Source organism: Bos indicus, chromosome 13, assembly GCF_029378745.1.
Source record: "Bos indicus isolate NIAB-ARS_2022 breed Sahiwal x Tharparkar chromosome 13, NIAB-ARS_B.indTharparkar_mat_pri_1.0, whole genome shotgun sequence".
Classification (NCBI taxonomy): Eukaryota; Metazoa; Chordata; class Mammalia; order Artiodactyla; family Bovidae; genus Bos; species Bos indicus.
In genome coordinates, this window is record NC_091772.1 from 17,560,773 (window position 1) to 17,587,321 (window position 26,549).

At 40.4% G+C, this 26,549-nt stretch overlaps 1 protein-coding gene across 1 annotated transcript in view; it reads left to right on the plus strand.

Moving 5' to 3' along the window:
- The window catches only part of LOC109567901 (ankyrin repeat domain-containing protein 26-like), a 117,979-nt gene that overhangs the window by 12,164 nt on the left and 79,266 nt on the right, over positions 1-26,549 (plus strand). The window contains exons 4-8 of the mRNA XM_070802004.1: positions 76-10,004; positions 10,555-14,489; positions 18,477-18,683; positions 21,257-21,371; positions 21,531-21,704. Of these exons, the coding sequence (XP_070658105.1) occupies positions 14,425-14,489; positions 18,477-18,683; positions 21,257-21,371; positions 21,531-21,704 (561 nt within the window). The 5' untranslated portion in view covers positions 76-10,004; positions 10,555-14,424. The remainder of the gene's footprint in view (positions 1-75; positions 10,005-10,554; positions 14,490-18,476; positions 18,684-21,256; positions 21,372-21,530; positions 21,705-26,549) is intronic.

Below are 26,549 nucleotides of genomic sequence, written 5' to 3' on the forward strand. Positions count from 1 at the left end.
GGCACAGTCCTTTATACTCAAAAATTACTCATATCAAGGTGTTTCTTGTTTCTTTGTGTTTTCTTCTTGTTGCAGATTGTGTTAGCTTGTTGAAAATATGGGATGCAATTCTTTTGTGTGAAAGATAAATGGAACTTTAAAAAAGCCACTGTGAACTACTTAGAGGAGAAATTAAAAAACTGGAAAATAAGGTTGGTGAGCTACAGAAAGAACTGTCTGAAAGAAAAGAAGTGAATCACAGTAGGGCATCAGAAAGTGGAGTGGCAACGAGAGCTCGGTAGACTGAGGTACTGTGCATCCTAGTTTTAAAGAAATATTTGAACTGTTATTTACTTTAATACTGCGGAGACGTACTTGTGTTATAATTTTTAACTTACCCTCTGGGATTCTACAGGGGAGAATACGTCGTTAGTATTGTGGAGTGTGAAATTCATGGAAATAATGTAAGTTCTTAACAGTGAATGCTTCTAATGACTTAATGTATATTTTTCCAAATGATCATTTTCATGATCATACAGAAGTCCACCATAAGGGAAACCTCATTCATGATTCAACAGATTGACTTTCGGTTGTTTTCCACTTTCCTGTCTTATGTTTAATACTACAAGGAACATCTTTTCTACAGATTCATTTCTAATTATTTTGAATTCATTTTCTTCAATAATAGCATATTATTTGGTTAAAGTATGAGAACGTTTGGAAACAGTCTTTGATCCATATTTCTAAACTATTCTTAAGAAAGTTTAGATTACTTTTCATTCCCACCCACAGAAGGATAAAGTAGCCATTTTTCTCAAGACAGAAAAGAAAAAAATATTTATGCTGTTTTATTCTTAACCCTCTGCATGAAAACAGTGATCATTATTAAGTGTTCTTCATTGTATTTCCTCCCAATGTACTATTTTAAACATTATGAGGAGGGAATGAAAGTTACTGCAGCAGCGAATAGTCTCATGCTTTTTTAAGAAGAGCTCTATAAATTTTGCAGTTTGACCTTAAAGCAAGAAGAATAGAATAGAAGAAATGCTGATATGTTATATGAAAAAATTAGGGAGCAATTAAGAAGAAAGGAAGACCAATATAGTAAAGAAGTTGAAATGAACAGCAACTAGAACTCACTCTCAGAGCTCTAGATGGAACTGAAGACTGAGAAATGATCTGAATCAGGTAGAGTAATTGTTGGTGAAAATTTCTAGCACCATTTTGTCAATATTATTTATAATATCCCTTTTATTTCATATGTATTATTTAGATTTCAAACAAAATGTTATCTCAACCTAGGTATGAACTGTGACATTCAGAGTTTATGTGATGAGTTTCTTGCCATTCTTGGCTTCTACTAGATGCTGTGTATGTGTTTTCTGCGTGGAGGATTGGATGTAACTTGAGCTTAATTATTAACATAATGATTGGCACTTTTGATACATTAGACAAAGTAATCTTCTTAATTCCAATCCACGTCTTAATTTTGGCTTTTTAAATGTTAAAATACAGGCTAACTTGCCTTGAGACTGTGAAGGAACTAGTTAAATGTTTTGTAAAGAGATTTCCTTTCACAATACTATATCTGCATGTTTTTGCTCTGTGATAAATTTAGCAGACATTTAAATTAAAATTCGAGTTACTCACATGGGATAAAGATCCTTGTGCTTTAAAAGGCTACTTCCTTTAAACAGTTTTATTTCATTTTATATTCTGCTTCTAAGCTTTTAACTGTTTTTTTTTTTTCTTTTAATGATATGGGCCCAAAAACTACATATAGTGTCTCTCCAGGTTATGGAAGGGCAACATATGACACTCAGAAGCAGCTTTCTGGAGAACGGAATGCCAGAATCTTACAGGAGGGAATCCTGGCCAATCACTTGCCAGACAAAAGCAGAAAGAAATGGCCAATAAGGAAATGAACTCTGGGGTATTTTCTGTAGTCATTTATGTGTGTGTATGTATCTGTGTATGTATATATTTTATAAACGAAGAGTATGTACCTTAGAAAGTATAGAGGCTTGTGAAAGCCTATACATCTATATTTTGAGGAGGGATGTCATTTTTCATGTGTCAGATAAAGTAATGCTTGTAATTCACATCCATTTGTCTATAGCAGTCAGGTAGGGACATTCGATGACCTTATCCAAGGAGAGGCCTTTAATATTTTCCATAGGAATTGATCTCAAAATTATTGCAACTATATTGGAGGAGCTGGCACCCTCCTCTGATTGCAGTTTAGGCCAGGAAGACGGTGTGTGCTCCCCCATCGACTGCGCTACACACCCAAGTCCCTCTGCTTTGGAGTGAGTGTGTGCATCACTCCATGCACGTCGTCACCTTCAGTGTCTAAATCAGAGTCCGTTCTTGGCTCCACTGTCATTTCTTTAACCAATGCCCTGTCAACGACCTTTGCACATCATTTACAGTTTTCCAACTTGTAAAAACTGCAAGATCAGTTGTAAAAACATTTTTGAACACTTTAAAAAAAGTAACTTCTTCAGAATAAACTTATAAAAGTCCCTCCTCCTCTGCTCCCCCACGAAGAAAAACCATACCTCTTCTGCTAGCAATGCTGCTAAGTCCCTTCAGTCGTGTCCGAATTTGTGCGACCCCATAGACGGCAGCCCACCAGGCTCCCCCATCCCTGGGATTCTCCAGGCGAGAACACTGGAGTGGGTTGCCATTTCCTTCTCCAATGCATGAAAGTGAAAAGTGAAACTGAAGTCACTCAGTCATGTCCAACCCTCAGCGACCCCATGGACTGCAGCCCACCAGCCTTCTCCGTCCATGGGATAGATACTCTTAATTTTTGGCAGTGATTTCCCTTCCTTGATAGATCATTGGGGTAGTTTATAACTTCCTCTGATGGTAAGGAGGAAAAGTATAGGCAATTCGGAGACTGTATTGTGGATGTCATTCTTGTAAGAAAATTAACACTTTGCTCTATGTAGTGTCCTATTTTAGTACAAGGAACTTCTGAAAACAGTGATAGATATGACATAAATATTTAGTGATAATAAGTGTTTTTCATTGTCTATTGCATTATCTTACTATTTTAAACATTACAAAAAAGTATTGAAAGTTATGGAAGCAGCAAATAATCTCAGGATTGTCTAAGAAGAGCTCTCTAAATTTTACCTATTTACCATTAGTGTATGCAGCATGAGTGAAATAAGAGGCTTATTTTGTATCGATATGTTTGTACTAGAGAAGTAACTGTGGTTGGATGTAAGAGGACTAGTAGAGTCAGAAGACCTGGTGAAAAACCTGCACCTTACTTATATTTCTAACTTCTTCCTTTCCAGAATCATTTTAGCTAATGAGTTAACTGATGTTTGTAGAAGTGCTTAGTGCAGCTATCAATAAGTATAATTCTTGTAGTGGACTATTACAATGTTAGAATGGAAGCATATTCTCAAGAACAATTTTTTTTTTTACAAAATTTGATCTGTTTAGATATGTACAGAGCTAAGGCTCTTACTTTGGGGTAGCTGTATAGGTTAGGTATCAGATGTATTTTTTTTTTTTTAAAGCTATCAAGTGGTTGTGTTTATTGGAGGTATTTGTTATATTTCTTGTGATAATTTTATTTTTCTTCATGTCAATTTATTTTGGGAAATATTTCAGCCTTGAATCATTTATTCTTATGGCCTGTCAACTGTTTAAAGGCATCTACTTGTCATTCAATCATAATTTGGGACTCAAGTGCTGAGCTTTACCCAAACACTTCTTGATTTGCTCTTCCATCTGCTATTTATGATTTACTTAGAACATTTTTGCAAACAATTTGCTCATAATTCTCATTTTCAGTTCAGTCAGTTCAGTTCAGTCACTCAGTCATGTCCAACTCTTTAAGACCCCATGGACTGCAGCACACCAGGCCTCCCTGTCCATCACCAACATTTGGAGTTTACTCAAACTCATATCCATTGAGTTGGTGATGCCATCCAACCATCTCATCCTCTGTAGTCCCCTTCTCCTCCTGCCCTCAATCTTTCCCAGCATCGTTTCAGTTCAGTTCAGTTGCTCAGTCGTATCTGACTGTTTCAACCCCATGAACCACAGCATGCCAGGCCTTCCTGTCCATCACCAACTCCTGGAGTCCACCCAAACCCATGTCCATCGAGTCGATGATGCCATCCAACCATCTCATCCTCTGTCGTCCCCTTCTCCTTCTGCTCCCAATCCCTCCCAGCATCTGGGTGTTTTCCAATGAGTCAACTGTTCTCATGAGGTGGCCAAAGTATTGGAGTTTCAGCTTCAGCATCAGTCCTTCCAATGAATATTCAGGACTGATTTCCTTTAGGATTGACTGGTTGGATCTCCTTGCAATATAAGGGACTCTCAGGAGTCTTCTCCAACACTACAGTTCAAAAGCATCAATGCATCTGCACTTAGCTTTCTTTATAGTCCAACTCTCATATCCATACATAACCACTAGAAAAACCATAGCCTTGACTAGAAGGACCTTTGTTGGCAGTGTAATGTCTGTGCTTTTTAATATGCTGTCTAGGTTGCTCATAACTTTCCTTCCAAGGAGTAAGCATCTTTTCATTTCATGGCTGCAGTCACCATCTGCAGTGACTTTGGAGCCTGAAAAAAAAGAAAAAAGAAAAAAAAAGTCTACCAGTGTTTCCACTATTTCCCCATGTATTTGCCATGAAGTTATGGGACCAGATGCCATGATCTTCGTTTTCTGAATGTTGAGCTTTAAGCCAACTTTTCACTCTCCTCTTTCACTTTCATCAAGAGGCTCTAGTTCTTCACTTTCTGCCATAAGGTTGGTGTCACCTGCATATCTGAGGTTATTCATATTTTTTCCAGCAATCTTGATTCCAACTTGTGCTTCATCCAGCCCAGCATTTCTAATGATGTACTCAGAATATAAGTTAAATAAGCAGGGTGACAATATACAGCCTTGATGTACTCCTTTCCCCATTTGGAACCAGTCTGTTGTTCCATGTCCAGTTCTAGCTATTGCTTCCTGACCGGCATACAGAATTCTCAAGAGGCAGGTCAGGTGGTCTGGTTTCCCATCTCTTAAGAATTTTCCACAGTTTGTGGTCATCCACACACTCAAAGGATTTATCATAGTCAATAAAGCAGAAGTAGATGTTTTTAGGGAACTCTCTTGCTTTTTCAATGATGCAACGGATGTTGACAATTTGATCTCTGGTTCCTCTGCCTTTTCTACAGCCAGCTTGAACAATGGAAGTTCACGTTTCATGTACTATTGAAGCCTGGCTTGGAGAATTCTCATTTTAAGGATGAATTACTTAGTGTCCACTAAGACTGAAGGGTGGCAGGATTTGAGAGCAGCAGGAATGGAGTGAGTCAGGGAGAGGGCTGTAGGGGCTGCGGTCCGGAGGCAGGTGGAAGCCAGGTTATCGAGGGTCCCTGAAGGCCATGGGAGAAACCTCACTTTCTAAATTTCATTTTTCTTTTATGTTGGAATGCACTTGATTTCCAATGTTGTGTTAGTTTCAGATGTACAGCAAGTTGATTCAGTTTTATGTATACGTATATCCCATCTTTTAGATCCGTTTTCTCATGTAGGTGACTACAGAATATTGAGTAGAGTTCCCTGTGCTATGCTGGTCCTTGTGGTTAGCCAAGAGCAAAGGTGGGGAGGAGGGATAAATTAGGAGTTTGGGATTAACATAGACACACTACTAGATATAAAATAGATAAGCCACAAGGGAATGGCCTCATTTTTTCTCTGAGATAGGAAACTTGGAAAGATCTGAGCGCTGGATAGACTATATGAAGATCTCTGAAGTTAGTTACACCTCTAATAAAGAAGGGCAAAATGTTCCACAGCATGCAATTTTCCACCAGTTGCCCACATTCACATCCATTTCTTTCTGAACATGAGGTGGTGAAGCTCTGCAGATTTATCGGGAGGGGCTGGGCATGGACAGCGAGTCTGCATCTTTTTTCTGAGTAACTTAATATCAGGAAGGCCGGAGGGTGGCCACTTCTGTGTCTGTAACCAGATTCAGTGAGGAGGGAAAAGAAGGTGAGTAGATGTCTGTGGTGATAGTTTTCAAAGTCCATCAGTTCAGTTTAGTTGTTGCTCCGTCATGTCTTGACTCTTTGTGACCCCACGGACTGCATGCAGCACATCAGGTTTCCCTGTCCATCACCAACTCCCAGAGCTTGCTCAAACTCATGTCCATCGAGTCGGTGATGCCATCCAGCCCTCTTATCCTCTGTTGTCCCCTTTTTCTCCTGCCTTCAGTCTTTCCCAGCATCAGGATCTTTTCCATGAGTCTGTTCTTTGCATCAGGTGGCCAAAGTATTAGACCTTCAGCATCAGTCCTTCCATTGAATATTCAGGACTGATTTCCTTTAGGGCTGACTGGTTGGATCTCCTTGCAGTCCAAGGGACTCTCAAGAGCCTTCTCCAATACCACTGTTCAAAAGCATCGCTTCTTTGGTGCTCAGCTTTCTTGATGACACAACTCTCATAACCATACATGACTACTGGAAAAACCATAGCTTTGACTAGATGGACCTTTGTCAATAAAGTAATGTCTCTGCTTTTTAATGTGGGTTGCCATTTCCTTCTCCAGGAGATCTTCCCGACCCAGGGATTGAACCTGGGTCTTCTGCATTGTAGGCAGACGCTTTACTGTCTGAGCCACCAGGGAAGTCCCAATAATGCTGTCTAGGTTTGTAATAGTTTTCTTGGAAGAAGCAAGCATCTTAATTTCATGGCTGCAGTCACCATCTGCATTGACTTGGAACCCAAGAAAATAAAGTCTGTCACTGTTTTCACTGTTTCCCCATCTATTTGCCATGAAGTGATGGGACCACATGCCATGATCTTAGATTTTTCAATTTTGAGTTGCAAGCCAGCTTTTTTACTCTCTTCTTTCACTTTCCTCAAGAGGCTCTTTAGTTCTTCTTTGCTTTCTGCCCTAAGGGTGTTGTCATCTGCATATCTAAGGTTACTGATATTTCTCCCGAAAATCTTGATTTCTGCTTGTGCTTCCTCCAGCCCAGCTTTGGCATGATGTCCTCTGATCTAAGTTAAGCGGGGTGACAACATACAGCCTTGATGTACTCTTTTCCCAATTTGGGAACCAGTCTGTTATTCCATGTCTGGTTCTAACTGTTGCTCCTTGACCTGCATACAGATTTTTCTGGAGGTAGGTAAGGTGGTCTGGTATTCCCATCTCTTGAAGAATTTTCCACACTTTGTTGTGATCTACAGAGTCAGAGGGTTTGGCACAGTCAATAAAGCAGAAGTAGATGTTTTCCTGGAACTCTCTTGCTTTTTCTATGATCCAGCGGATGTTGGCAATTTGATCTCTGGCTCCTCTGTCTTTTCTAAATCCAGCTTGAACATCTGGAAGGTCTCGGTTCACGTACTGTTGAAGCCTGGCTTGGAGAATTTTGAGCATCACTTTGCTAGTGTGTGAGATGAGATCAAAGTACATATGTTGGCATTGTGTATTATTAACATAACATAATAGTAAAGTGATTTTATAAACTCAGTGACAGAGCATCTTATTAGGCAGTTGTAAGACAACTTCGACCAGAACTGACTGATATCCTAAGAAAGCAGTCTATTTCGGAGGCTTCACTGGAGGTCACGTCACGTTATTGTCCTAACTTAGAAGTTGAGGCACAGGATTTAAGGATCAGCTTACTTCAACTCACAAGTCAGGTAGGTGTGAAATTTGATGTGTCAACGGTCAATACGTAGGATAAAGTGTTTTAAGACACTCATTTTCATGGACAGCTTTCTTTTGTATTTTCATTACAAGTAATTTACTAGTTTTATTATCTTTAAATGCACTTGTTTCTTAAACTCTGACTTTCATTCTGCCATTTGCACTATATCTTCTCTTATGTTAGATATCCTTAGAAAAGTTGGGACTTGTGCCTCATTCTTCACAGAAGTTGATAGACTTTTTTTAGTGAAAGCTGTATTATTGTGATGAGGCAAGGCAGATAAAATCAGAGGATAATGTTTAATGGAATGTTCCAGAAAATTGTCATTTCACATCTTCACTTCCGTGAAAGGCTGTAGAATTCTGTATATATTTATTGTGTGCATTTAAGAATAACTTGTGCAGAAAGGGTTTTAAATCAGTTGAAGTCAGGCATTGCCTTCTTTTCTTTTCATTTTAGATATACTGTAAAGGCATGGAGGTACTCAGATGGTATATAGTACGTTCATCCAAACTGGAGAATTAAGAAGATTATCTAGATCCTGCCATTGAATTTTTTTAAAAAGCTATTGAGGTATAATTCATGTATCATGGAATTCACACTCTGAACATGTGTAGTTCAGTATCTCTTAGTCTAGAGAGGTGTCACCTGTGACCACAGTCAATTTTAGAGCATTTCCATCAGCCCCCCAAAGAAACCCTGCGTCCCTTAGCCACCACCTATGCCCCCCTCCCATCTCCCTCAGCCCCAGGCAACCCTCAGTCTAATATCCGTCTCTGGAGACATGCCTGTTTTGGGTATTTTATATAAAGGGAATCATACAGTATGTGCTCCTTTGGGATTAGCTTTTCTCACTTGACGTCATGTTTTCGAGGTTCATCCATGTGATAGCACGTATCAGTTCTTCTGTTTCTGTTGATGGTCAAACAATAACCAGTATGTGACTAAGCCATGTATCCATCATCAGTTGATGGAGCTTTGAGTTGTTTCCGCTTTGAGGCTATTAATAATGCTGCTGTGAACATTGATTTACATGTTTCTGTGTGGACATGTTTTTATTTCCCTGTAGTGGGATTTTATCCTCAGAGTTCACTGGCTGATTTCTCCTTTTCTTGGCCTTTGCTCAGACTGTCCTTTCTGTCTTTACAGTTTCTTTTCTCTTGGGTAGTCCTCTGTTTATTCAGACCTGGTGCCCAGTCTCTCCTCCTCCAGAGCTTTCCCGACTGTCCAGCTCTCATGGAGCCTTTTCTCCTCAGCTCTTGTCATCGAGCCTGTGGAGAGCAGTTTAGCCCTTAAATTTACACTGTCGTCATTTTCTCCATGAGGGAGAATCTTGTTTAAGTACACACTAACAGGGAATATTTATTGATACACACAGCCCTTGTCTTGCACAAATGGAAAGTAACAAAAGATTACCAGAATGTGACATTTTTCTTTTCAGAAAAATGTATGGATCATCTCAGTAAACTCTTGGGAAATGGAATTTCTTTAGCTGCTTTGGAATGCAGTTCAAATGAGCAAAAAGTCTTTGTAGTTCAGAAAAAGTCTTATGGGATTAGCATCCATATTTATAGATTTAGTCATTAGAGTCTTGTTTTCAGTCTTCTTTTGGAGGGATTTATTGACTCAGTCCCAGATAACCCAATACAGTATCCCTCGCGCTTCTTTGAAAACCGTGGGGCATTAAGATGGGGGGTGGGGAGGAACAAGAGATGTTCGACTAAGAGGGGCCTTGTAGTCATTTTATAGAGGAAAGGTAGAAAAATATTAATTGTAGAACAATAAAAGTGTAAAATCCAATACAAATGTTGTGTGAGAAAGATGATGACAGTGAAGAGTGTATTTTCTGACTCCTGGTGGTTTGAACTTCTTTCTTGATTCTCTGAATAATTCCTGGTCCTACCTTCTACAATACAGATACCATCCTATTTATTTGATCCTGGGTTTGAGTTAGGCTGTGCTCAGTCCACTTGCCTCATTACCAAATGGTATTGTTTTCTACAATAGATGACCTTCCAGCAGAGCTGGGAACTGCATCTTCAAAATGGCTGCACCTGGATGCAGAAGAATCAAGTCCTTTGAGAGGAGTTATTATCTATGAAGGGAATGCAAAAGAAATGTGAAAAACTAGAGGAGAAGAAAAAGAAGTTGGAGCAAGAAGTAGTGACCCTCAAAAGTCATGTAGAACTGAACATGATAGAACACAGTCAAGTAGAGCAGTATATACTGGAGACTGGAGAGAGAGCGAGACGGGATCTCGTAGAGAAATGAAAGGAAGTCAGCCTGTTTTTGCAGGTTCATTTGTGGATCTGTCACGTGCTTGAATTCACCTCACTGTACGTTACATTTAGATGTAGACAGTTTATGTGTTCCCTCTACTTCCCTTAGAGCAGTTTGTTTTGTAGATTTCTGGAAGGAAAGGGACACTTGTTTCTCCCTTTAAATATTTCAGTTTCCATCACAGTTATCAGTAAACTGACCTTTCAGAATGATTCTCCATAAAGAATCCTTTTACTTATAAGACCAATTGGTATACAGCAAGACTATTAGGAGGAAAAGACAATATTGTGGTTTTACAACCGGCACCATCCTCTTGAATTATTCTTAAGTTGTTTTGTTCATTGTTTACAATTTTAAGTTGATCTTTGTAGTCTTTGAATTATAAGATTATATAAGTACTCCTATGCCATTGATTCCACTTTAATTTTGTAATTCAGATTTAATTCACTTCACATTGATGATGATTGTTTTAAACGTCCACTCTTTATTTGTCACATTTAAAATTGCCCTCTGAATCACTGACTCAAAACTAGAGGGAACAAGTATAATTATCCAAGTTCTAATTATTTTAAAAATATTATCTTTTTACATTTGCCTTACATACAGGCAGCATCTCAAGAGAACTTAGAGTATTTACGAGAGAAGAATAATGTTTCCATAAGAAGTCAGATGGAACTCAGAATTGAAGACTTGTAATCTGAACTCTTGAAGATGAAAACTTTGCCAGAAGATTATAATAAAGCAGAGTGGGGAAAATATAAGCAACTCTACCTGGAAGAGGACTTGCTTCCCTGGTGGCTCAGAGGTTAAAGCGTCTGCCTGCAATGCAGGAGACCTGGGTTCGATCCCTGAGTTGGGAAGATCCCCTGGAGAAGGAAATGGCAATCCACTCCAGTATTCTTGCCTGGAGAATCCCATGGACGGAGGAGCCTGGTAGGCTACAGTCCACTGGGTCACAAAGAGTCAGACACGACTCTTTGTGTCTTAACTTTCTACCTAGACGAACTAGGAGTCAGAAAGTTATTGGCAAATAAAGTAAACAAGTAGTCGAGACACAGAATCACAGAAGCTAAATTTAGTCCATTAATTTCTCTCTGAAGCCTAATTTTTATAGAGTCAGGTTCCTGAGATTAGTAGGAAGTGAAAGCTAACTAGATTAGTCACTGCCTGAGGGCGCTGTATGACAATCTATGTTAATACTGTACCAAGTTTTTCTACACTACTTAAAAGCATGCTTGTGAAATAGGGGGAGTTCACACAGGGGTGAAAGGCAGGGTAATTCACAGAGTGGCTGAAGCTAGCATGGTGACCTGACTGAGGGGGTGTGTGGAGGCTGGAAAAGTTTCCCGGCCGTCTGAAAGCAGAGCGCTCCTAGGACTCCTTTCATAAGCCCAAAGAGCAGACAGCAAAGGAGCAGGTACCCGAGGACACATTCTGCTAGTCGATGCCTAAAATAAGTGTACACAAGGGAAGCACAGGTGCCCACAGAGAGGGTTCAGGGCTGTGGAGACTTGCTGCTGGGATGTGGGGTGGGGCTTCCGGGGAAGGAGCTCGGTGGGGCCAGTCTCCCTGCTTGGGGAACACGATGCCTCTCACTGTTAAGACATACACTGAATGCTGTTTTGACATTTTGCCTTTTGAAATGAAAAATTCTCTTCACATTTTTTTTTTTAATCAAAAACAGTTCTGACATAGGCCTTCATAGAAGTAAGTGACTTTGAATGAACTTTGGAAAAGCAGGGGATGCTTGTGATTGTTTCTGGGGCTGTTTTAGCTCTCTTCAGTCTCACCCATTGACTTTCTCATCCTCCCTTCGAGATTGTGGCTCTAGGTGATTCCTCAGAGCCAAATGCTTAATTTCTCTGAGGTCATGAGAGAAACGTATGTACAAGGGTGGTGAGAGGAAGCACTTGAACGTGGCTTTGTGGGATGGTGTGTTTCTTCATCCCTGACCTGTTTCCTGGAGGCAGGTTTGTCCCAGAGGCAGCAGGTGTCACTGTGAGGCCACCTCCCTTTCTCTCTGATGCCCTTTCTCTCCCTCCCAACTGTGACTTGTTACTGGAGGAGTCCCAGACACATGTGTACTTCTTTCGAACAAGGTTACAACTATCATTGATTATAGTAGGTCTGCTGCTCTGTGTTTTCAGTGTTCAAACAGTTTAATGGGAATTCCATTTACTATATGGCAACTTAAAACATTCCAATCATTTGGGGAAACATGAATGAAATTGGTGTCCATCTTCCCCGGGACTAATGAGAGGCTGGCAGATGAGCACCAAACTTGAGGTGGAGAAACAGCAGAACAAATCTTTACTCAGCACTCTTAGCAGGAGGCCAGTCCTGGAGTCCCCTTGTGTTAGAAATTTCTATAATACTTTAGTGCTCAAATGAAATCTTACTCCAAGAGCAAGTGTAGTGGTTTCTACCTCAATTCCATGCCCTTTACATAACAGCTTTGAGACTTATTTGACTAAGGGCAGTTCTATTATCTTTTTGCTTTGAGTTTCAGATTTCTGATAAGTGATTCTTGTTTTTAATTTGGTGAACTTCTGAGCTGTTTATTTGACTTAGGCACACTAAGTAAAAGCCATCAGTGACTGTGGTAATCAAGGACACAGAAATGTTGTGATCTTTTTTGGTCCTAGATTTCTCATTTTTAAGAGATATTGATTAAACTCTTAAATTTTCTTGAAAAGCTGCATTTAAACTCATTTAGAAATAGAATCTTATTGCCTAGTAACTGAAAGTATACATTCAGATGTCTGGCTTACTTTCTAATTGATTTCACTTTGGCTGTGCTTCATTATCATTTCCAAGCTCTACTGCACCCGCTGCAGTTTTTCTACCCCTAAGCATAAGTGAACGACTGGCACCTAAACACTAATGACATACGGGGTTTTTTTCATTTGAAGGAATCATAAGAGAAACCCTTTTAATGAATTAAACCAACTTGTGATCCTAAGTCAGAAGATTAATTTCTGCTCTAGGTTAAGATTTTTTTTGTTATTTTCTTATACAAGAGTAGATCTTTAATTACTATTTTACTTATAACCTTTTAATTTAAATTTCTAAAAAATATCTTGCTGAGCAGTTATACAAAGCTTGGAGATGATGGAATTCCAGTTGAGCTCTTTCAAATCCTAAAAGATGATTCTGTGAAAGTGCTGCACTCAGTATGTCAGCTAATTTGGAAAACTCAGCAGTGGCCACAGGACTGGAAAGGGTCAGTTTTCATTCCAATCCCAAAGAGAGGCAATGCCAAAGAATGCTCAAACTACTACACAATTGCACTTATCTCACATGCTAGTAAGGGAGAAGGAAATGGCAACCTACTCCGATATTCTTGCCTGGAAAATCCTGTGGACAGTGGAGCCTGAAGGGCTGCTATCCATAGGGTCGCACAGAGTCAGACACAACTGAAGCGACTTAGCATGCATGAATGCTCTGGAGAAGGAAATGGCAACCCACTCCCATATTCTTGCCTGGAGAACCCCAGGGACAGAGCAGCCTGGTGGGCTACCATCTGTGGGGTCGCACAGAGTCAGACACGACTGAAGCGACACAGCAGCAGCAGCAGCAGCAGCACACACTAGTAAAGTAATGCTCAATATTCTCCAAGCCAAGCTTCAGCAATACATGAACCGTGAACTTCCAGATGTTCAAGCTGGTTTTAGAAAAGGCAGAGGAACCAGAGATCAAATTGCCAACATCCGCTGGATCATGGAAAAAGCAAGAGAGTTCCAGAAAAACATCTATTTCTGCTTTATTGAGTATGACAAAGCCTTTGTGTGGATCACAATAAATTGTGGAAAATTCTGAAAGAGATGGGAATAGCAGATCACCTGACCTGCCTCTTGAGAAACCTGTATGCAGGACAAGAAGGAACAGTTAGAACTGGACTTGGAACAACAGACTGGTTCCAAATAGGAAAAGGAGTATGTCACGGCTGTATATTGTCACCATGATTATTTAACTTATATGCAGAGTACATCACGAGAAGCACTGGCCTGGAAGAAGCACAAGCTGGAATCAAGATTGCCGGGAGAAATATCAATAACCTAAGATATGTAGATGACACCAGCCTTATGGCAGAAAGTGAAGAAGAACTAAAGAGCCTCTTGATGAAAGAGGAGAGTGAAAAAGTTGGCTCAAAACTCAACATTTCAGAAAACTAAGATCATGGCATCCAGTCCCATTACTTCATGGCAAATAGATGGGGAAACAGTGGATAGACACTATTTTTTTCGGGCTCCAAAATCACTGCAGATGGTGATTGCAGCGATGAAATGAAAAGACGCTTACTCCTTGGAGGAAAGTTATGACCAACCTAGACAGCAGGTTAAAAAGCAGAGAAATTACTTTGTCAACAAAGGTCCGTCTAGTCAAGGCTATGATTTTTCCAGTAGTCATGTATGGATGTGAGAGTTGGACCAGAAAGAAAGCTGAGTGCAGCCAAAGCAATCTTGAGAAAGAAGAATGGAACTGGAGGAATCATCCTGCCTGACTTCAGACTATGCTACAGAGCTACAGTCATCACAACAGTACGTATTTCTTTTTGTTCCTGGCTATATCCTGCCTCTGCTTCTGCCATCCCTGTAGAACTATGCACCTGCACCCTGACACTATTCTCAGAAAACATGGAGTGTATCAACTTGTCAAGTGTCTGGTGGTTGTTAGGCTAGGAAACCCAGACTCAAGCAGTTACCTCTGTCACTGTCACTTGGGGGGTGACCTTAAAATTTCTCAGTCGTTGATTTTGTCACTGGTTTATCTTTGCCCTCAGGAAGAATTCCAGCCACCCACCTCAGTATGGGTCCTGCCAAAGTAGTCGGCCTTCTCTCTCTACCACCCTCCTCTGCCCTCAGCTCTGCATCTAACCAGACAGACTGTAGGATCCCACAGGTGGGGTTCCCACCTCCGGTCTTTGTACGTGCTTTCCCCCCCCCCCTCCTGTCTTTTTCCTGTCCTTCAGGTATCTGCTTCCACAGCACCTCCACCAAAAAGCTGACAGGATTGACACAAAGCTGGCTGTCCCTTCTGAGTGTTCCTTGTGCCATCCTTTGTATCTTAGTATTTATGACTCTGTATGGAAATTGCCTGTTTGTCTGTTGTTCCAGTTTATGGGATATCATTTTTCAGGGTGGACTGGGTCACCTTCATCTTGTAATTCCAGTGTTTGTCACAGCACCTTTGCACATAGTTATTGAGAAATGAGTGAAGAATGAGAAAACCAGAAGCTCTGATACTCAGCCACATGTGGGACCAAGGGCAGAGTATGTAATTGTAATCTTGTATTTTGTTTCCTGTCACCTATAGATATGTTTCATTTTTCGGAACATTTAGAAATAGCTCAAGTTTGTTTTGTTTCTTTTTTTATTTTTAACTAATACTGAACTCAAGTATTTGAGATAAAGAATGTAATCCTTTTTCTTTCCAGCTGCTGCTGAATTTGAATCTGAGTCCTATGAGGTGTCTCCTCTAGGATCTACAGATGGGTTGAATCTGTACAGGTTTTGAAGAAAAAAATATATGATCTGAAAGATAAATAGTAAAAATTTCCCTTCTGGACTGTTTCTGGACTGTTTAGTTGTTTCCCATTAAACATGATGAGAAAGTCTTTATTAAGGGGAAATCTTTTTGTGTGTATGATGAAAATGGATATGTTATTTTAAAAATACTAATTTTACGTATATTTATACTACCTTTAAGCAGTAGTACTTTTGATCCTAAGTGTTTTGTCTGCACCTAACTTACTTTAAAACCCAGCACTATTACGTTTTCCATATTCAAAGTGAAAGCATTAGTCACTCAGTCACGTCCGACTCTGCGACCAATGGACTGCAGCCCACCAGACTCCTCTGTCCTCCACTGTCTTGTGGAGTTAGCTCAAATTCATGTCCATTGAGTCAGTGATGCTCTCCAACCATCTCGTCCTCTGTTGTCCCCTTTGTCGTCCTGCCTTCAATCTTTCCCAGCATCAGGCTCTCCTTTGATGAATCGGCTCTTCACATCAGGTGGCCGAAGTATTGGAGCTTCACACTCAGCATCAGTCCTTCCAATGAATATTCAGGATTGATTTCCTTTAGGATTGACTGGTTTAATCTCTTTGCAGTCCAAGGACTCTCGCCAGTCTCCTCCAACACCACGGTTTAAAAGCGTCAATTCTTTGGCCATCAGCCTTCTTTATGGTCCAACTCTCATATCTGTACATCACTACAGGAAAATAGTGTCTATGTTTTAACCCCAATCTCCTAATTTATCCCTCCCTTTATGTTTCCCCTTTCATAACCTTAATTTGATTTTGAGATCTGTGAGTTGGTTTCTGTTTTGTAAATAAGCTTATTTTGATTAGATTCCACATGTAAGTGATGTGATATTTGTTCCTCTCTGAGTGACTTCACTTAGTATTGTAATTTTGAGATCCTTCTGTGTTGCTGCAAATGGCATTATTTCATTCTTGTGTGTGGGGAGTGTGTGTGTGTGTGTGTGTGTGTGTGTGTGTGTGTCTACACTGCATCTTCTTTATCCATTCTTCTGGTGATGGACACTTAGGTTGCTTCCATGTCCTGGCTACTGTCAGTAGTTCTGCAGTGAACATTGGGGTGCATGTACCTATTTGAATTATGGTTTTCCCCAGATACATGCCCAGGACTGGGATTGCTGAATCATATGGCAAGTTTATAGTTAGTTTTAAAGAAACCTCACAGAGCTCTCCACAGTGGGTGCACCTAGTTGCATTCCATATGCAGTGTAGGAGAGTTCCCTTTTCTCCACACTCTCTCCAGCATTTATTGTTTGTCGATTTTTTGATGGTGGCTATTCTGATTGGCGTGAAACGATACCTCATTGTAGTATTTCTGCATTTCTCTAATAATTAGTGATGCAGAGCATCCTTCCTGAGCATCCTTTCATGTGCGTTTTGGTTGTCTGTGGGTGTTCCTTACAGAAATGTATATTTAGAGCCTACACGCATTTTGTGATCAGGTTGTTTGTTTTTTGATATTGAGCTCTTTGAGCTGTTTGAATATGTTGGAGATTACTCCCTTGTCAGTTGAATCATTTGCAAATAGTGTTGCCCATTATGTGGGCTGTTGTCTGTCTTGTTTATGATTTCCTGCGCTGTGCCAAAGCTTTTGAGTTTAATTAGATCCCATTTGCTTATTTCCGTTTTTAATAGTCATTATTCTAAGAGATGGATGAAAAAAGATACTGCCTTAATTTACGTCAGAGTGTTGTGCCTATATTCTCCTCTAAGAGTTTTATAGGGCCTGTCCTTATATTTAGGTCTTTAGTCCATTTCGAGTTTATTTTTGTGTATGTTAGGGAGTGTTCTAATTTCCTTCTTATACCTGTAGCTGTTGAGTTTTCTCAGCACCACTTATTGAAGAGGGTGCTTTGCTCCTTTGTACAGTCTTGCCTCCTTTATCCTAGATTAATTGACCATAGGTGCGTAGGTTTCTCTCTGAACTTTCTCTCTTGTTCCATTAATCATTCAGTATATTTCTGTTTTTGTGCTAGGTCCAGTGTTTTGATTACTGAAACTTGCAGAGTAGGCTGAGGTTGGGGTACCTGATTCTGTCAGCTCTTGCTTTTCTTTCTCAAGATTGCTTTGGCTATTTGGGGTCTTCTGTTTCCATACACACTGTAAAAGTTTTGTTCTAGTTCTGTGAAAAATGCCATTGGCAATTTGATAGAAAATGCACTGAATCTGTGGAGAAGGCAGTGGCACCCTACTGAGGTACTCTTGCCTGGAAAATCCCATGGACAGAGAAGCCTGGAAGGCTGCAGTCCATGGGGTCGCTGAGGGTTGGACATGACTGAGCGACTTCAGTTTCACTTTTCACTTTCATGCATTGGAGAAGGAAATGGCTACCCACTCCAGTGTTCTTGCCTGGAGAATCCCAGGGAAGGGAGAGCCTGGTGGGCTGCCATCTATGGGGTCGCACAGAGTCAGACATGACTGAAGTGACTTAGCAGCAGCAGCAGCATTTAATCTGTAGATTGCTTTGGGTAGTATAGTTATTTTGACAGTTATATAGTTTTAATGCTGCTTTGACTTCTGTGTTTATTTCAGTTTTCTGTTTTTCCTTCTTAGTTTAGGTAAGGGTTTATTGATATTGTTTGTTTCTTTCAGAAAATGAACTTACAGTTCTTGCACATGCACACTTGTCAGGCTGGCCCACCAAGCCCCTGTGCGCATGGGTAGTGTGTTTTGAGGTGTTGCTTAGCAACGGTCATTCTGGGATGAAAGATTCTAAACCGTTGAGCTTCCCAGCTGGGAGGTGGTGGCAGCTGCTGTAAACTGCTGTAAACTGTAAACTGCTGTAAACTGTAAACTGCTGTAAACGGCAGAGCTGTAAACTGTAAACTGCTGTAAACTGTAAACTGCTGTAAACGGCAGAGCTGTAAACTGCTCTGGTTTACCTGTAGTGCTTGTGTTGGGTTTACGAGACTCTGAAGAGCTGAGCGGGAGGTGAGGTGTGGTTGGAGCTTGTAGGCTCTGTGACGAAGAAGATTTTTGGCTTCAGGAGTAAGAAGGGCATTTCGCCCTTTGGCTCCTCCATCAACCTGGTGAGAGAGAGCAGTCATAGAATCAACTTCCAGCCCAGGAACTGCATCCGAAACGAGGATCTTGGAAAGATCCACAAAGCTGCCAGTATAGGCAACGTAGCCAAAGTGCTGCAGGTTCTGTTGCTCGGAAAGAGTGGCCTGAACGACAGGGACAAGATGAACAGGTAAGCGGGGTGGAAGGGCCTGGTAGGGGTCCCTCCTGTGAGTTTCCCCTCCAAGGCTCTTGGACGCCTTCCTGGGATCCAGCACCCCAAAGACTTTATAGGCAGCAAAAAGCCTTAGCTGGTTTCAGACTCATTTGTAATTCCCCTCATAGGGCACTTTGCTGATCGTTTTGGAGTCATTTAACTGAATGTCAGTAGTCACAGAAATGAAATGAAATATGAATAGCATCTGTTTTTTCTGTCTTCCTCCTCCTTTTTCTTTGCATGGGTTAGCATGATGTACTCATGAGTAAGAGCTCTCAAGTTCTGTAGCCTTCAAGAAATCTTCTGGAACCTCCTGGCTCTCACGTTTTTTCTCATGTGATTTATGAAAACACTTCTTCATGGATCGCCTATTGTGGATCATGGCAGTGGACAGATTTCTGATGTTGTCAGCGTCTTATTTTTCATGTACACATTTTTATTCTGTAAGGTTATATATTACAGAAAACTGCCTAGTGAGCAAAATAATTCCCATGACACGTCAACTTCTGGATTAAAAATTCTTCAGATCCAATTCAATATCCGTTTTATATCAGTGTACACTTAGGTATATATGTTCTTTCTGAAGGACCTTAGAAGACAGCTTTGAAGTAGGAAGCTGGCTGTGTCCTTCAATAGGAAGACATTTTCTTAGGATGTATGGTCTTTCTATACTTAACCAAATCAATGTATTGTGATTTTAAATTTTGGGTTATCTATGCTGCCTTTAATTGTGATGAAATTAAAATTTTACATGGTAGACTAAGGCTTGCCCTTCTTGATATCAAAATATGCTGTAAGTGCCCACAATGTATTCATTTACTAACAACTGAAAGGGGGATAGATAAATGAATGGAACAGAATAGAAAATGCCCAAACACCCAAATGTATGTAAAGCTTTAGAACTTGATACTGGTGACATTTTCTGTTAGAAAAGATAAATTGTGTGTAGATGATGGAGAAATAACCTGATAAAAGAGAAAAGTAACTAGATTTTTATCTCACCAAAAAGTTTCAGATGGAGTGTGGGTCAAACATTTTAAATATGCACAGTGAGAAAAGTACCAGAAGAAAACTCAAATTCCTATTTACACATTTTTTTTCTGCTGACAGAGACCTTTTTTTTCTATTTCTATTGTTTCTTAATCTTAATTTTTTTTAATTGGAGAATAATTGCTTTACAATGTTGTGTTGTTTTCTGCTGTATACAATCATAAATCAGTTCTAAGTATACATATATCCCCTTCCTGGTGAGCCTCCCTCCCACCCCAAAGACCTCGCTAAGAATTATTTCAAAATTCTTTTTTTGAAATAATGGAGTTTCCTGGATTTCAGCACACACACAAAAAAAAAACCCAAAAAACAAAAGAAGGAAATCTGGAGGTTGAATTAACATTTTAACAACACACAAAAAATTAAAACTCTGTCGATCAAGCTGCCTATAGACAAGTCAGATTAGCAGACAGGGCTGGTATTTTTGACACTAATAGGGATGTAGCAGAGATTAAAAATAATTTGTCACTTTCATTTTTTTTTAGAATTTTTTTTGAGGATTGATATCTTCTGACAACTTTCAGCCCTTTCATAAGTCAAGGGAATCTTGGGAGTTGCTTGGCAGTCCAGTGGTTAAGACTCACTGTTGTGGGCCCAGGGTTCGATTCTTGGTGGGGTAACTAAAATCCTGCAAGCTACCAGGATATATGTACACCATAAGGAATATAGGCAACATTTTATAATAACTTTAAATAGAGTATAATCTATAACAATTGAGAATCACTATGTTGTGTACTTGTAATATATAATAATATATAATATGCATCATCAGTGCTTTCAAAACAGCAACCTTAAGCAAAAAGACCTTATGATAATTAGACCAACAGGAAAAATAAGCAAGGAACAAACAAAAATGCTACTAATTATAGTTGTACAGACATTATGAATTATAAATTTCATTCCAATGTCAGAGGTGTTAAAATGTGAGAAAATGAGGATATTAGAATCATCGAAGTACAATGCTGTCTGTAATCCTCAAAATATATCTGCAAAGGAGGTGTCATATCCTTTGACTTCATTGAGATGTTGTCCTTGTAAACTAGTAGTACTAGTAATAAATATGATAATATGACCTAACAGTTACTGAGCTGTTGTCTGTGCCAGGAACGGTTCTGCACCCTTTGCATGGCCCTCATGTAAGCATCACAGTGCTGTCCTGTGAAATAACTACTACTCCCTCTCCATTCTGTTGATGAGGAAATTGAAGCACAGAGAGGCTGAGCAACGGCTAATGAGGGACAGAGTGAAAGTCAAATACAAACCCAAGTTGAGCTGAATCTCAAGGTCATGCTCGTTCTATTCAAGTAGATGGTTCTTTCATTACTGTGGTAAGAAGAGCTAAAGCAAATATAGACTGTTCTTACTCCAGAAGAAAACGAAATATTTGTTTTAAAGTGATAGGAATAGCATGCTATTGAATGTTTTCAATCACAAGGAACGATTGTTTGCTTTGAAACAGTAACACTAGAGTTTCCTAAAAACTGCTCTTGCTTTTGTAGGACTGAGCTCCACGTGGCCTGTGCCAATGGCCGTTCAGCGGTGGTCACTCTCCTCCTGGAGAGAAAATGCCTGCTTAGCCTCTGTGACAATGAAAAGAGGACAGCGCTGATGAAGGTATGGGGCAGCGAACCGTGTCCACATGAGATGGGTGTGATTTCCTGAGACTAAAAGTGAATTTATCTCATTGAAATATAGCAAACTGGTGAAGCTTGTGGACTGTTTACTTTGAATTCCTAGAATTCACACTCTTGTTTCTTGCCACAACACTAACAGGCCATAGAATGCCAAGAGGAGGAGTGTGCGACTCTTCTGCTGGAGCATGGTGCTGACCCAAATGTCATGGATGTCTGTGGCAACACCGCTGTCCACTACGCTGTCTTTTGCCAGAATGTATCACTCGCAGCAAAGCTGCTTTCCTATGACGCCGATATAGAAGCCAGGCACAAGGTATCGGTCACCTAACGTTATTTACCAAATATTTGTGAATCATTTTTTTAATATACATGTGTTTTATTTACAACAGTATGTAAATAGGTAAACTGAATAGTGTCCATGAGGCCCTGTTATCATGGAAACAGTTCCAAACCCGAGTCAAGGGGCGGGGATGAAAAAAGTCGGCGCCCCCAGAAAAGGCAGAGCTCTGTCTGCCAGCCACCCTTCTACCCTAGAAGGAAGGCTTTCCCATTAGAAGGTGCGTGGGAGTGGGTGGTAGGCTCTGAGCCCACAGGAAATGAAGGCCTGAGGGGAGTGAAGTGACATGGGCACTGGCTGTTTACAGGGGCTCAGGGAATGTGAGCCCCTAGGGGTGGGCAGAGGAGGAAGGAGACCCAGTGCCCAGCAGGGAGGCCTGGGTGAGTGCAAGTGGGCCTGGGAGGCAGGCCTGGAGCGCTGAGCCCTCCAGGACCCCGGGTTCTGAGATCCAGCCAGGTGGGTCAGGTCATGTTTGACACCCAGCAAGGGCATTCTCTTGTGCTTGTGACCACTTGGTTCACCAGGTACCCCTCGGGGTCTTCCACGCTCAGCCCTGGGGAGCTGCTCTGCGGGGTGGCAGCTGTGCATGGGGAGCTGCCCCTCCTGCTCTTTGTTCAGGAAGCATGTGAAGTCCAGCCTCTGCAGCCCCGCCAGGAACTCCCTCCACTCTCATAGGTGGGCTCAGTTTTCCGTGTTTGGAAGCTCCAGCCTTCCCTGAGTGAAAGTATTTTGAAGAAACCAAATTGTCTACGATTTCACTTTAAATCATGATATTTCTCAAGCATTAGAGAGTAAAGCATTCCTTTATGTGTTTATGGCCGGTATTTGTGATAACACTGCACTTGTTAAAGGTAAAACATTTTCCAAATAATTTCCCCAACTTAAGTTTTTTTTTTTTGTAATCACTCTAAAATAACACAGTAAAGCACAATTTGCCTCAGTAGACTTTGTCTTAAAATTCAAACTTAACGAAAGCATTTTACAACATAATAGAAATCTTGCTGCTGTTGACAAATTCCCATTTTATTAAAAATGGTTTCTATAAACACGGTTTCTCTCTCACTGCCCAAGTCTTAAGAGGGTAAAAGGAAAGAAATGGAGCAGGCAGGTGAAAAGTGCAAATCGAGCTGGAATTTTGGCAGTTGGGAAATGCCAAGAAGAGGATTTATTTATTTTAACATTTATTTATTTGGCTGTGCTGGGCTTAGTTTCAGCATGTAGGATCTAGTTTCCTGACCAGGGGTCAAACCCAGGCCCTCTTTACTGGGAGCACTGAGACCCAGCCACGGGACCACCACGGAAGTCCCAAGATTTTGGTTTGTGCTTTTCATTCCCTTCAGTGTATATATTTCTGTGAGGCGCTTTTCAGTTTTCAGGAATAATAGTTGTTATTTTGAAAAAGAGTGTGAGTGAATTGTAAACTTGCCTAGGTGCCAGTTTTAAGAAGACTCTGAGCAGAACAGACTGGCAGTGAACAGGTGGCGATTAAATGGGAATTAAGAGAGAAGAACAAATAATTAACTGATACATTATCCTATTCTGGCAGAACCATCCACTTAGATAAGAGTCTAGACTCTGCTCTCCCATCTAGAATGTCTTGATGGGAAGGAAGTAAGGGGTTTATAAATAATGAGATCAGGTTGCCTTTTGGGTTTACTAGTCCCTGTTCTACCAGTTTACCCAGGAAATTTTTAAAAATTGCAGTTTTGATGACTCTTGCCTCTTACACTTTTCTTTTTTATTCATACCTTCACATAAGAGAAGGAATTGGCCGTGTGAGTAAGAGATGAGACTGGAGTGGTTACTGCATTAAGTCCCAGCTATATTCTGCTGGTGAACCACAATTATTTGGGAAAACGTATTGAAAAAATTTACAAGCCTAGGCTGTTCCCTGAAGATTTTGACTGAGTGAATCGAGGAATGCTTGGACGTGTGTGTTTAGAACTATTCCCTTGAGATTCTTTTTTTAAAAACATATATTTATTTTAATTGGAGGCTAATTACTTTACAATATTGTATTGGTTTTGCCATACATCAACATGAATCTGCCACAGGTGTACACATGTTCCCCATCCTGAACCCCCCTCCCACCTCCCTCCCTGTACCATCCCTCTGGGTCATCCCAGTGCACCAGCCCCAAGCATCCTGTATTATGCATCGAACCTGGACTGGTGATTCGTTTCATATATTATACATGTTTCAATGCCATTCTCCCAAATCATCCCACCCTCTCCCTCTCCCACAGAGTCCAAAAGACTGTTCTATACATCTGTGTCTCTTTTGCTGTCTCGCATACAGGGTTATCATTACCATCTTTCTAAATTCCATATATATGCATTAGTATACTGTATTGGTGTTTTTCTTTCTAGCTTACCTCACTGTGTATACTAGGCTCCAGTTTCACCCACCCAATTAGAACTGATTCAAATGTATTCTTTTTAATGGCTGAGTAATATTCCATTGTGTATATGTACCACGGCTTTCTTATCTGTTCATCTGTAGACGGACGTTTAGGTTGCTTCCATGTTCTGGCTGTTATAAACAGTGCTGCGATGAACATCGGGGTACACGTGTCTCTTTCAATTCTGGTTTCCTCGATGTGTATGCCCAGCAGTGAACCACAATTATTTGGGAAAACATATTAAAAAAATTGGCAATCCACTCCAGTATTCTTGCCTGGAAAATCCCATGGACAGAGGAGCCTGGCGGATTTAGCCTGGCAGGCTGCAGTCCATGAGGTCTCAAGAGTCGGACACGACTTAGCAACTAAACTAGTACTACTAACTATTAAAAAAATTTACAAGCCTAGGCTGTTCCCTGAAGATTTTGACTGAGTAAATCGAGGAACGCTTGGACGTGTGCGTTTAGAACTATTCCCTTGAGATTCTTATCCAATCCTTTATGAATAACTATGGAGTGAACACATGTAATTTCTAAATGACACCCTTCATAAAAGAAAGTAGTCTCCTGAAGTGTTGGAGTTTGATCAGTGCTAGCTACTTCCATCAGCTCCCTCCTTTCCAACAACATTAGCCAGACTTTTTCTCTGCCCCTGTGTTTGAGATATTAAAAGGAGTATCTTTGGCAATATCTATGGGCTTTCCTTTTCCTTCCAACCACTCTTCATTCAGTGACACTCTGAGAGTCTTTAGTGATTTCCTCATGGCGAAGTCACTTTGTAGAGTCTGACCCTTTAAGGATTTTACACCTTCTCTTACCATCCAGGTCATTAGGTCAATAGATGTTTGTTACTAACAGGGTTTTCCTGACTGCAGTAATAGTAACTCCTGAGCCTTTTTTGGTGTCAGCTGCAGGACAGACTCTTGCAGTGTGTCTGTTAGAATTGCTGATCCCTGGCATAAGCAGATGAGAGCTTTAAAACCTGTGAAGTTAGTAATAGTACAGAGAGGAATTGTTTTAAGCATTTATTTCCAGCAGGCTTGGAAACTCATTATCCATTTGATTAACAATCTAGAAGAATTCTAGAGATAGATTGTAGTTTCAACAGGCAGTGGAAACATTCTTGACTGTGAATTATGAGTCTTTTTAAAAGAATTTATGTTTACTTGAATTATGAGTCTTAATAGCCATATTTATTACATATTGGGACCCACTTTTTTTGTGAAACATATGATACTAAAGAAAGGAAAGGTTTCACATACAAATATTTGCTTTATACCCACCTGTTTGGAAACAGCAAACATAAAACCAAAAGAAGGCCATAAACCAAACATGGCCCTTGGATATGTTTAGTTACCTCCACACATTGAGTCAACATTTCAAATTTAGGAGGCTCATGCAGAAGTTCAGGCTTCTCCAAGGACCAAATCTGGACGCCCTTGAGCCCATCCTACTGTTTGGTCTGCGTGCAGAGGCCACCCCTTCTGTGTGGGACATGTGTTTTTGGGATAACCGGTCTCATCTGACTTTATCACTTAATCAGGTCATCAGCTTTCCATCCATAAGCATTTGAATTTCCAATTTTTGATTGGTAGTTTATTTTGATAAATATTTGAAGCTTTTAAGACAATCTAATCTATTGTTGATTTCATGTTTTAAAAAAATATCTTAAGAATGGGATTGAGTTTTTAAATTAGAATTTTTAAGTTGATTGTGGCGGTTTTGCACTGAGTAACTCTCACAAACACACAAGATTATAAGAGACAGCTCAGGGAGATGTGGTGGAAGAGCAACTCCCCGAGAAAATGTTGAGCATGTATTTATTGGTAATTTTATGTTGCAGTCTTTAACTAAGAGCAGTAAAGCAAGACAGACACCAGAACCCTGGGATTTTGGAAGCTTCTTCCTGGTGGTCTGGAGGTAATCACATGAGAGTCATCAAGAACGGTCTTTGAAGATAAGGTGGGGAGGGCGCTCATTCTGCATGCAGTTAGCATCTAGCTAATGCTGACCTCTCAGCCCGAACGTCCAACTTAAGGAAGGGCAGTGGAAAGAGCAAGCAAGGAAGAGAGAATGAGTAAGATTAAATTCCAGGAGACTTTTCTGAGAAAGCAGTAAAACAGGGTTCCCACAGTTGATTTTTTGAAAAAAAGAAAATGTTTCTTTCTTTGCATGTTCATGTAGAGAATAATATTCCCACTGGAATGTCTGTAAACCTTTTGAGTTTACTCATGGTCATCCTTGGATAGGTTATGCATGCTACAGATAGTATTATATATTTCTGCCTCAGCATTGTCCCTAAAATATGCAATTGATACAGTAGCTAAATGATACCCACACCCCCTGCATTGGGAGCTTAACACTTAGCCACTGGACCACCAGGGAAGGCCCAGAGGAGGAGCAGATTAAAGAGAAAGAAGG